The sequence below is a fragment of the Tiliqua scincoides genome, chromosome 8, assembly GCF_035046505.1.
Source record: "Tiliqua scincoides isolate rTilSci1 chromosome 8, rTilSci1.hap2, whole genome shotgun sequence".
Lineage (NCBI taxonomy): Eukaryota > Metazoa > Chordata > Lepidosauria > Squamata > Scincidae > Tiliqua > Tiliqua scincoides.
The window spans coordinates 43,795,490-43,807,961 of record NC_089828.1 but is presented as its reverse complement, the minus strand read 5'-3'; the positions used below and the strand labels follow the sequence as shown (position 1 = coordinate 43,807,961).

General features: G+C 47.9%; 1 protein-coding gene across 6 annotated transcripts in view; it reads right to left on the bottom strand.

The window, feature by feature from the left end:
* The window catches only part of TIMM13 (translocase of inner mitochondrial membrane 13), a 48,127-nt gene extending 39,467 nt beyond the window's left edge, over positions 1-8,660 (bottom strand). For 2 of the 6 annotated variants that reach the window (XR_010794785.1, XM_066634885.1), the window contains exon 1: positions 8,164-8,660. Coding sequence is in view for 1 of the 6 variants with exons in the window: in XM_066634885.1 (XP_066490982.1) it covers positions 8,164-8,288 (125 nt within the window). In the remaining 5 variants the exon portion in view is untranslated. The remainder of the gene's footprint in view (positions 1-8,163) is intronic. The other 4 variants (XM_066634880.1, XM_066634882.1, XM_066634884.1 and 1 more) reach the window with 3 other exon arrangements.
* Positions 8,661-12,472: the final 3,812 nt, after the last annotated feature.

Genomic DNA, 12,472 nt, shown 5'->3' with positions numbered 1-12,472 from the left:
CAGCTCACAAGGTTTAAACGGGCAGCCTTCTGGATCGTTTCAAAGTTTCCGTAACACATCAACATCCTCCTGATCTGAAGCTCAGTTCCCAGATTCATGTTTCAGAGGCTCCATCTGGGCATACAAACCACCAAAATTGAGGCCAGGGCACCTCTGGGCATGTGCAAAGGACTTTGCTCACTTAATTCCCAGAACTGCCCCTCTCCAAACAGGGAAGAAGGATTTGGAAACTGTGTTTCTGGCTAGGATTAAACTCTGGCTGCACCTCTGATCCTGCTCCTTGGCAAATCCTGTGCCAAATTTATTTCTGACATGTTGATCCGAGGGTGGGCAGAGGCTAAGAACAGCCGAGATAAGATTCCACATACTGGAAAAATAAGATAAAAGCCAGAGGTTATGCTCACGAGGGCCTGCATGTTGCCTCGCCCTTGTTTCAGCAGCATTAAGTGCAATTAAAAACAGAGCCCACTGGGCAGAGCAGACTCCAGAGAGGAAGAATCATGGACACGTGCTAAAGTGCCCAGTGATTTTTTTCGCGCAGTGACTCACCCAGAACTGCACTGTGTAAAGCTGATGGAATCTCGTCTCTCATCACTCAAAGTAGCACGGCTGTTTAAAACAGTGCTTGAAGGATGAATCACCACCAGACAGGGCAATGTACCCATTGGAACACAATAGGTTCCAGAGCCTGCCCACAAACTCCCATGCCGGTCTCTAAGAACATAAGAAGATCCCTACTGGATCAGGCCAAAGGACCATCTAGGGCTTCTGCATTATGGCAATACTCCCTCAGACTATTTCTGAAGCAAGAGCAAGCTCCAGTTGGAATCATTTGGAAAGTCCCAGGATTCCCACAAATGAACTTTTGGATTCCTATGGAGAATGAAATAGACTCTAGAACTGTGGGGTGGAGGTCCATGGATGGATTAAAAAAACAGAAGTAGAACCTTGCTGGATCAGACCAAGGATCAATCCTGTTTCCAACATAACAGATGCCCTGCTGAGAGGCCCCCCCAAGGCAGAGCATGAAGGCAACAGCTTTCTCCACTGTTTGTCCCCTAGCATCTGGTATTCAGACTGCCTTTGAATATGTAGATTTTATTGAGATGGCCCAGCTAATTCTGGATAGACCCAGCTTCCATGAATTTATGTAACCCTTTATAAGAATGTAAGAGCCTCGAACAACCTAGTAGCCCATTTATGGCCCAGCCCTATGGGCCATTTATCTCACAATCCAGTGGATTGTGGATCTCACAATCCAGTATGTCAATGACCCAATGATTCTGCAAGTGTCACCCTGTCATTGAGTGCAATGGAGCTGCCAACAGAAATGGCCAGAGGCTCCACATGTGCACCAGAACTGCCTGATGCTCTGCTGGACCAGCGAAGATGGTAGAGGGGGCAGATCATGGGTGGTTCCGGGCAGGGAGTGAGCCGAAGAGGGGGGCAGTTTGAGGGAGGGAGGGAGGGTGAAAATCTTGTGTGCAGTAACGCACACTGGATCCTATCCCCTTTCCTGACCCAGACCTGCCACCTTCCTCTCCTCAGAGTTACCCAAACCAAATAACTAGTATGGGTCTGGGAGACCCACTGGTGATCAGGCAACCTACCAGGAAGTAAGTAAAAGATACATTTATTTACCTCTCACTGGCTGTCTGATCACTGCTGCCTCCACCATAGCATGCGCTCTGTTGGTGTGGCTGCATGCTATGGACTAGAGGACGATAGGATTGGGCCATTAGTCCAGCATCTTATTTCCCATAGTGGCCAATAAGATGTCTCCCTGGAGCCCACAAGTAGGGCATGCAGGGAACAGTTCTCTTTATTTGTCCACCGGTACCTAGTGTTCAGAGGTATACTGCCTCTGTACTTGGAGGCTTAATTGAAATAGCATGGCTAATATAATAGCCATTGCTAGACTCTCCTCCAAGTGTACAGTATATGCAAGTACTTATAAGAACATAAGCGGAGCCTGCTGGATCAGACCAATGGTTCATCCAGTCTAGCATCCTTGTCCTACAGGTATCTCTGGTAAGATCACAAGCAGGACTTCAAGGTAACAGCCCTTCCTTGTTTCTTATCCCCCAGTGGCTGTCCAGAAGTGGCTTATCCATAAGCAGGCTGTCACTCCTTGGGGAGGCTCCACTTAGCAATCATGAATCATTACCTACTCTCCCTTTGTTTTTCTAATCTTAAAACTGTTTTCTTCCATCAGACAAATAGCACTGGGGATAGGGTTCATACCTAGAAAAATGGCATGGGTGAAAAAGTGTTAACTCCCCCCTTCAAGCTCTGTGGCACCAAACTGAATTGGCCTGCTGTGGCCTGCTGCATTTACAATGTATGTGGTTGACTCTGAAGTTTTACACTTGATTATTGCAAGCTGTCAAGGGGTGGCGGAGGGGGGGAAGAGTCCCTTCTTTGACCAACATGTTTTAATAATTACATAAAATAAAATTCTAAAAGGCTCTGGATGCTCCGATCACGGGTAGCCAGTTGCCACGTGTAGAATTTGATTCAGATCCTAAGCAACTGGCCATTTCTGCATCTTGTGGCAGTGAGTTCCGTAATTAAACCATATACTGTTTGAAGAAGTAGAACTTTCTTCTGTCTGTCCTGAAGGGTCTAGAACTGCCAGCCAACTGGCATCTGGAGAAGGGATTTGGAGAGTGGGGAAAAACACAATCTTTCCTCATTAAATGGAGTTTGGAACATGAATGCCACTCATAACCTCTGGGGTGACATAATTCAATGTTCAAGCCCATTGTTCACATATCCAAGAAGAATTCACCATATTCTTTCTCATCATGCAACAAAGGATGCGGGAATCCACCACCTATCTTTTTTAATTGCCCAGGACAATTAATGGGGAATGGAAGGGGTGACCAATTCCCATTAGTTGAACTGAGAAAGGCACCTCTCTGAAGTGCGGTGAAGCTTAGTTGGTTACAAAGAGAGACATGACCTTCCCAGCTAGCTTTTGTAGCATGTCTGGCTTGGCCTTTGAGATAAAGGTTCTTCCAACCTCCTAGAACTGTTTTCTTATATAATACCCATTATACAGATGGGGAAAATTGAGGCCCCTGCATGGGACTGAACTGGAACCAGGGAATATGGCTGAGTCTTGTTCCTGATGGAATACTATATCTTGTAGCCATTGCTTGGAGTGCAGGGTGGTTTAAGAGAGGGATTTTTTTCCCTTTCTCCATACCAAGCACAGAGAATACAGTAATCAGTCAGTGTGTGGCATAGCAACTTGGCCTTCTGCAAGCCTGCACGTCAACTGGAGACCAGCTGAGAGATCAAAAAGGAATGTGAGGAACGGAAACAGCCAATTCCTAGAATTGCAATGCTACCGAGCAATGTGCGTGTTGAGCCACGTTGGCATTCTATGTGGTTCAACTGGCAGGGCGTCTGGAGTGCTACAATTCCACCAGTTGGCTAGCTCAGATCATTATAGACCTTTGATCCCACTGCTGGTCTCCAGTTGGCATGGAGGCACTTACTGCTGAGTGGCAGGCTGGAGGCAAAGGCAGCGGGCATTGCCACCTGCTGCCCTCCTCCTGATGCTTCCTACGTGCTGCAGGCTTTGTACCTTGTGATATACTGAAGGTGCCACTGACTCAGTGGCATCACTAGGGGGTGCGGTCCGCACCAGGTGACGCGCACGGGGGTGACACACTAAAATTGAGGTGGTTAGGGGTAACCCCATCATATTATATACCATTGGATGCAGAATTTTGAGTGGAATGCAATGCAAAAGCCCAGAGTGAAATATCTCCTTTCTATCAAAAGTTATGGCCAAAAAACCGGAGAACAAAAATGCATGGATCTCTATGGAAAGTGAGCCGAATAGCGCGTTTACTCGTGAGTAGGTGAACTTGCCTTAGTCCATCGGAAAGGGCAGGCTGAGAGGAATTCAACAACACCAGAATGGTCCTGATCCAATGAATGCAGCCCCCCTAAAACACCTGAGAAGGAAGTCCCTCCCTCCAAGCAGATGAATGTACTGAACCCTATGGAAAGCAAAACTAAGTCTCATGGTTGCGTTTACTGGCGAGTAAGCAAACCCTGTGCCTTGGCTGGTGGTCAGGCCAGGCAAAGGGGAATGTGAGGCCACCAGAATGGTCCTGATCAGATGGGACTGGAGCTCAACAAATGCTCCAGAAGCCTCCGCCCCACTAAAAAGGATCAAAACAGAGGCTTCAGCTGATAAGGTGAACTTTTTTGAGACTTGCAAAGCCAGGTGGATCCTGACAGTGATCCGATTTAAACAGAAATTCTTAAATTGAACTGGGCACTGGGTAGGGCTGAAAACCTTACTAATTTTGGAGGGGGTGTGTGTACAGGCTACAGAAGAAATTCACTTGGTGGACCAGGTCTGGCTTCTACTTATTTATTTGTTTTACTTTATTTATACTTATTTATTTTAATTTGCCTGATGATGTTACTTCCACCATGACTTCACTTCTGGTGGCTCTTGGCTCTTTCTAAAAAGTGAATCCTAGTGCTAAAAGTTTGAGAACTGCTGCAATAAGGTGTTAGTAAGTTGACACCCGGGTGTGTGCGTGTGTGTGTGACACCACTAGTGACCAAAATCACTAAAATCATAGTTTGGAGGAATAATACCATCATGTTATATATCAATCAATGCGTCATTTCATGCAGAATGTGTTCTATCTTTGTTCTATCAAAAGGTACAGCCAAAAAACCAGTGGGGGCAGACTGATGTTACATCATCACGCCCACCACCTGGGGCATTGTCCCACCCACTGCATGGGGGGTGACGCGCTGGCATCCCGCACCGGGTGACGCAAACCCTCGTGACGCCACTGCCACTGAGTTGTGTTACTTCTCTGAATGTGATCATGGAGCCGATTTGGGGATGCTACTCTCTCTCTTCCAAGATTCCCCTAGAGCACCCCAGGGTGTGGGGTGGAGGGTGCAGCAGCCGAGGGTTGCAGGCGTTCCCTTCCCACACACCTGGCGACGCCAGAACACACGGAACTCTGCATGCCATTTGCATGTCTCAAACATGCCAGGGGCACGAAATGGGGAGTCATGGGGGTGGGGGTGGAAGAGGCTTGAAAAACATCATAAAGATTCTTCAGATAAATCTGAAAAGAGACCTGAGGTTATGGAACATAGAAAAAAACCCACCAAGATTCACTCCTCGTTCTGCCTCTAGAGTCTTGGAGCTTTGTTGGAACCAGAAGGGCTAAGTGTGGGAGAAAAGGTGGCCTCTGAGCATGAACAGACTGTTTTCTTCAGCAGTGAAGAACTACCACCCCACCATTCTGGAATCAGGGTTCCCCAGGTCACTGGGGCAAGTGACACCCCGATAGGTCCTTTTAAATGTATTTAAACATTTATTCTGTCCCAATACCAGCAACATTATGGGGTGGGGAGCCAAAATACATGGATGGAGGGGAGACAAGGTTCAACATGTCAGTGTGAAAGTGCAACCACTTACATAGGTCTTATATGTTAAAAGTTATTTTAATCTATTGTAGTAATCTAAATTCAGAAAATCAACCTTGGCACCAGCACCTTTTGCTATAGAAATTATGGCCTGAAAGTTCTTTGGAGTCTGCACAGTCTCATCTAGGATAAGGCATTTGTTTCCCCAATCCACTCCTTTCCAAGGGCAAGAAGGAAGTAGCATTTAGTAGTTAGAGCTAGTTTGGGATGATTTATGAATCTGAAACTCCTGAATGATCTTATGTACCAAGGATGCTCAGTCTGCTCATGTGCCTTTTTGGATCCACTGTTTCTCAAGCAGACTATAGCGTTTGCGGACCGAAAGGGGGATATTCCGGAATTCATAATCCACAAGGGTGGCTATGCTTCTCTTTGACCCTGGTGATTTAAGTTTGGCTTTGCCCACCAACTCCCAATTGGAACACCTGACAGTACATTCAGGAGGGGTGCTCAGGTGCAGATTTTAATGGATTCCCTGTGGGAAAGGAAGGAGGAATGGAAGGTGGGTACTGGAATGGGACCACAGTTCCTGGCTTCTTATACCCCAAGCTCAGATAGAGGAGCACAGGAGGGTGTCCACCCGTCCTTTAGCACAGGTGTGCCTAAGCCCCGGCCCTGGGACCACTTGCGGCCCTCAAGGCCTCTCAATGAGGCCCTCAGGGAGCCCCCAGTCTCCAATGAGCTCTCTGGAGATTTGTTGGAGCCCACACTGGCCCAATACAACTGCTCTCAGCATGAGGGCAACTGACCTCTCATGTGAGCTGAGGGATGAGGGCTTCCTCCACTACTTGCTGTTTCATATCTGTTGATGCAGTAGTAGCAGCAAAGGAATGACAAGCCTTGCTTTGTGCAAGGCCTTTTATAGGCCTTGAGCTATTGCAAGAACTTCATTCATTCATATAAGCTCATCTTTAATATATTCATTTATGTAAACTTATGTAAATTTATTCAAATTTTAAATGTAAATTTAATTATTTTCCCCAGCCCCCCCCCAACACAGTGTCAGAGAGATGATGTGGCCCTCCTGCCAAAAACTTTGAACACCCCTGCTTTAGCACATGCCCCAAGTGTCAGGGCTGCTGAGAGCTCACATTGGGCCTGTTTGCCTCCCCCCCAACGCATTGGGGCAAGATTTTGGCAAGAGGGCCACATCATCTCTCTGACACTGTGTCGGGGCCTGGGGGAAAAAAAGAATTAATTTACATTTAAAATTTGAATAAATTTACATAAATTTATTAGAGATGGAACTTATATGAATGAATGAAGGTCTTGCAGTAGCTCAAGGCCTATAAAAGGCCTTGCACAAAGCAAGGCCAGCCTTTCCTTCGTTGGCACTGCTGCATCACAGATGTGAAACAGCAAGTAGCGGAGGGAGCCCTCATCCAACAGCTCAGGTGAAAGCTTGAACAGTCGTCCTCATGCTGAAAGCAGTTGTATCAGGCCAGCAAGTTCTCCAGCAAGTCTCTGGAGGGCCAGAGGCTCATTGAAGACTGGGGGCTCCCCACAGGCCTGATTGGGAGCCTCTGAGGGCTGCAAGTGGCCCCCAGGCCAGGGTTTGGGCACCCCTGCATAGGGGTAACGGCAAGTGAATTAAAGTGGAAACAACCCTAGAAAGTCTGCAATTTTATAATAAATTTGTTTTGTACTGTACAGTTTGTTTTGCCATGTCCTAGGCCCCCTGGAAGCCTGCACCCTGGGGATTTTACCCCCTACTTCGCCCCCCTCTCCTCAGGCCTGCCAAGAACCTGGAAATCCCTAGTTCACTTCCCTCCCTCTCAGCCTTTTTCCATTTCGCATATCAAGGGAACAGCTGTTCATCTCTAGGAGTTGCTTAAACAGATGAGCCATTCTGCTAAATAGAGCCTCCATGTTGGAGACAGTCTACCTCTGAATGCCAGTTTCTAAGGAATAGAAACACTCCCACCCATAGGAGTGGGCTGTTACTAGGATTCTCATTGGGTTATCTGGCTGGCCACTGTTGAGAACAGATTGCTAGCTGGACTGACCCAAGCAGAGTTCTCCATCCGCTCTCAGGAGCAGGTTCTCTGTTTCAATCCATTCTTCCAGATTGTTTCACAGAGAAGTTTATAGTAGGTGTTAGAGCCACACTGGCTAGGATGCCTGGGTCCTGGTTTCAGGGTGTGTGTGTGTGTGTGTGTGTGTGTGTGTGTGTGTGTAACAGAGAGAGAGAGAGAGAGAGAGAGAGAGAGAGATGTTTTTGCAACTGCCCATTGAAGGGTGGGGGCAGTAACTTAGCTAGAGGGGTTTCAAAGCACTAAGTTTTACAGGGAGCCTCGCTGCGTTGCACAAGCAACCCCTGGAGCCATTCCAGGTCACCAGAGCCAAATGAAGGTGAACGCTTGCATGGCGCGGTGAGGCTCCTTGCAAAATTTAGTGCTTTGCCCCCCTCTAGCTATGCTACCAGGTGGCAGCCAGAGGTTAATGGAAGGGAAACATGTGAGAACAGATGTGTCCCTTGCAGTTCTGAGACAAGAGCAGAGCGCAATTGGAACTGGGGGGGGGGGGCAACACAGACCCTGCCTTTTGCTAAGCCACTCCAGTGGCTGAGCCTCAGTTTCCCCATCTGTTCCCCTTTGCAAACCTGTGGAAGAGGCAGAAGGTGGAAGAAGAAGAAGAGGAAGAGGAGAAGGAGGAAGAAGAAGAAGGGGGAAAGTGACTCACCAGATGCTCCGGGTGTCAGAGCAGAGGGGGTCCCACTCCAGACCTCGCCTGCCCCATGGACCTCTCCTCCAGCGCCCTGCACCTGAGGGCCACTTCGAGGACCCCTCCTCTTGCAGCCCCCGCATCTCTGCAGTGGGGAGCCGGGCTGTCCCCAAAGGGCTTGAGTGGGGCCGGCCAGACCCCACCAGCGCCCTCCTTCCTCCCAGAGGCGTCTGCAGGCGGATCGCCACTAGGGAGACTCCCGCATGCTCGTTCCTCGCCTGCCGCTGCGGAGCCTGTCCCGAGCTGGACGGCGTCCCACTGGTGGGGGGTGGAATCCCCCGCGCTCGCCTCTCCTCCTCCTCCTCCCTGGCGTCCCTGACAAGGTCCCATCCCAGCCCTGCAGCGACTGGTGGGGTCGTCCCGACTCTTGCTGCGGGAAGGTGCGGGAGCGCCTTAACCCTTTCCACGCCACGCGCCGCCCTCGCAGGGGATCTCTTGGGTCCCGCCACTCCAAAGAGCGGCCCCAGGACCAGTGGCGTAGCTAGAGGGGGGCAAAAGCTTGTCTCTATCACAGCAGTGTGTTGACCCAGGGACCTGCCATTAGGGCAACTGTGCCAGCCAGCAGTGGCGTAGCTGAGGGGGGCCAAAGCACTAAGTTTGGCAGGGAGCCTCACCACAGCCTCGGAGCCATTCCAGGCGGGGGGGGGGGCTCCAAAGAGAGGGGACGGTCCCCTTGCATGCTGTGGTGAGGCTCCCTGCAAAACTTAATGCTTTGCACCCCCCTCTAGCTACGCCACCCCCTCCAGCTGTAGTGAGGCTCCCTGCAAAACTTAGTGCTTTGCCCCCTCTAACTACATCAGCCCCTCTCCAGCTGAGTCTCCCTGCAAAACTTAGTGCTTTGCACCCCCTCTAGTTACGCCACTGCGCTGGACAGTTGGGGCGTCTGAATTTCACTCCTGGTAGAGAAATGCGAGAGGGGGGAGAGAAGGGAGTAACATTAACCCCTCGATCCCCAGCATCATTTTCCAGGCCTTCTGCCAAATGCGTGCATGGAAGGATATGCTAAAAATAAATGCCCATGGAAAAGGAGGGGGGAAAGATGTCGCCAGGAGAGGGGAGCCTGGGCAGCAAAACATGTGCCCAGAGGGCCAGGCAGGACCCCAGGAAAGTGTCCTGAGAGGAGGGGTCCTAGCGCAGCCTGAGAATGTGGTTTGCATTCAGCAGGTCCCCAGTTCAGTCCCTAGCCACATCTCCACTTTGGGCTAGGAAATATACCAGTGTCTCTGTGCTCGTGGGCAACCATGAGTCAACATCAACCATCCCCACTGAGCTTAGAGCAGTGCTTCCCAAACTTTTTAGCAGCGGGACCCACTTTTTTAAGCGGCACTTTGTCGGGGCCCACCCAGATTTATGAGACTAAAACAAAAAGTTTCACTTTACCAGCTGAAGCCTCTGTTTTTATCCTTTTTACTGTGGGGGAAAGGGGGGAGACCCCTTTCTGGAGCCTATGTTGAGCTCTTCATCTGGCCAATAGCACTTATAGCACTCTTCATCTGATTGGGACCATTCTGGTGGCCTTGCCTTCCCCTTCTCCTGGCCATAGCTTAGAGCCAAGTCAGGGTTGCCTACTCATAAGTAAAAGTGAATGTATCGCTCAGTTTTGCTTTCCATAGGGCTCAATACATTTTCTTTGTCAGCTTGGGGGGGGGGGGTCTTCCTTCTCAAGAGTTTGTTGGGGCCTGCATTCATTGGACTGGGACCATTCTGGTGGCATGGCATTCTCCCCTCTCCCTGCCTTTCAGATTGGACTGAGGCATGGTTGCCTACTGACAAGTAAACATGCACATGCAGCTCCATTTTGGTTTCTGTAGGGCTCAATATATTTTTCTTACTACCAGCTTGTCAGTTTCACCACCCACCAAAAATCAGGTCGTGACCCACTGGTGGGTCATGACCTACAATTTGGGAACCACTGGCTTAGAGCAGGGGTGCCCAAACCCCGGCCCTGGGGCCAAATGCGGCCCTTGAGGCCTCTCAATGCAGCCCTCAGGGAGCCCCCAGTCTCCAATGAGCCTCTGGCCCTCTGGAGATTTGTTGGAGCCCGCACTGGCCCGACACAACTGCTCTCAGCATGAGGGCAACTGTTTGACATCTTTCGTGAGCTGTGGAATGATGGCTTCCTCCACTGCTTGCTGTTTCACGTCTGTGATGCAGTAGCAGCAGCAAAGGAAAGGCCATTCTTGCTTTGTGCAAGGCCTTTTATAGGCCTTGAGCTATTTCAAGACCATTCATTCATTCATGTAAGTTCATCTTTAATATATTCATTTATGTAAACTTATGTAAATTTATTCAAATTTTAAATGTAAATTAATTCTTTTTTCCTCTGGCCCCCGACACAGTGTCAGAGAGATGATGTGGCCCTCCTGCCAAAAACTTTGGACACCCCTGGCTTAGAGGGACCAGTGAAGCCAAATGGTTTGTCTTGGTATAGGACACTATATCAAATATAACTAGTATGCTTTTGAGGATTTATAGTGGGGCGGGGGAATTTGAAATTTATAGGTATCAAGCACAGACACAGCACATCACCATGAAAACGGGGAAAAGCTCACGAAAGTTGGTTTTGTTCCAAGTCTTCATGTTTTTCCTCTCAAAGCCTGATCCAAATTAAGAAGAGAAACAACATTAGATCATGCTTCCTGACAAAATACTTCAGTATTTAAAAAGAGAAATGTCCTTACCTTTGATTGGGGTCTGCTTTAGACGGGGATTTGGGGATGAAGGAGTGGTGCGGTTTCCTCAAAGGATAAAAAAGAGACAGGTGAGCTGATGCCAAAGGGCACTTCCAGATGTCCTCGTTGCAACACATGCCTGCCCTTGCTTTTCTGCTAGTAGCCGCATCTAGAAGTGCAACATTCCTTCCACGCCAGTAAAAAACAGTATGTTCTGAGGACACAGTAGACTTTTTTTGCTTTTCCTGTTTCTGTTGTATTTGAGCCTGCACCTCTCAAAAACAGACAGAATAGCTGCGTTCAAAACAGTTCACATGTGTGAGCATGGCACTGCTGTTCCCAAAAGTTTGATTTTCTGCATGGTAAAAGATTATTTAAGCTTGAGGCAGTAGCATATGAAGAAGGTGGCTGGGGGGGTCCCTTGCCCCGGATGCCAGACTGCAGGGGGTGTCCGAATTTAAACTTTTTTCAAAAAGAAAACTTATTTCTTTTCAACTTATATTTCAGTTGTGTATTGGTATGATAATATAAACAAATTTACAAAGTTATATATAGATATACACATATAAATTTACAAATTTACAAAGTTTGTGTATGTCAAAGTCAAAGTTAAAAACCTTTATTGGCATAAACAATAAAACTAGGGTGTTAAACAGAAAAGTGTCTATATACATTAATTAGTCTCAACTTCTTGAGACAATTCTTGTATAAATATAATAAAGGTACTTTGCCATGTTGGTTGTTAAAAATCTCATTCCTGCCAATTAGTAACTGTGTACACACACACACAAAGTTCAATGAAAGAAAATAGTTCACTGTCTGTGTTTCTTCTCTGGTCATTATTATTTTTTATTTCATGTCATGACTATAACTGAAAATAATTTTGCCATGGGGAGGTGCCAAAAATGTATGGGCCCCGGGTGCCAAATGACCTTGGTATGCCACTGGCATGAGGACAATACAGGTGGACAATGTGATCTCCCATTAAGAGTGAGTGAGTGCAGTGTGATCATCCATGATTAAAAGCTCCATCTGAAAGTTCCCAAAGATGATGATGGAGAATGAGACAAGCCTCCATGGGGAAAATTGACCACAAGGGTAACTTGGTTCCTAAGACTGGTACCTTATTCCCTTGACACTGTGCTTCTCATAACTTCATGCTGGGAAGAAACCCAGATGGAGTGGTTCTCCCAATCACCATCTCTCCATGTTGGGAAATTTAACCATGCTGAATTTTTGCCGATGTTAACAGCCATTTCTGCCCAACGTTGCATATATGCAACAGGGACCAAATGTGTACACCAGTGAGCTGGGTAAAAACGGGTTAATGGCATATAACCTCCATTTTTAGAACAACAACACAACAACAAAAATGTGGTAAATTGATGGCTGCCACTTTTTTCTAGTTCTGCTCTTGTGCCTTTAATTTTAGCAGCCTGATGCATGGAGAGAAACCCCGGCGCCCCAATGTGGAGACAGAGTGATTGGGAAAGCTTCCCAGACTTTATGTCTGAATTAAAGATTGACTCCAAAGGAGCATTTCTCTATAATGGTGTAGGCAGTTTTTCACCTTTACATGACATGCAAGTGTATCT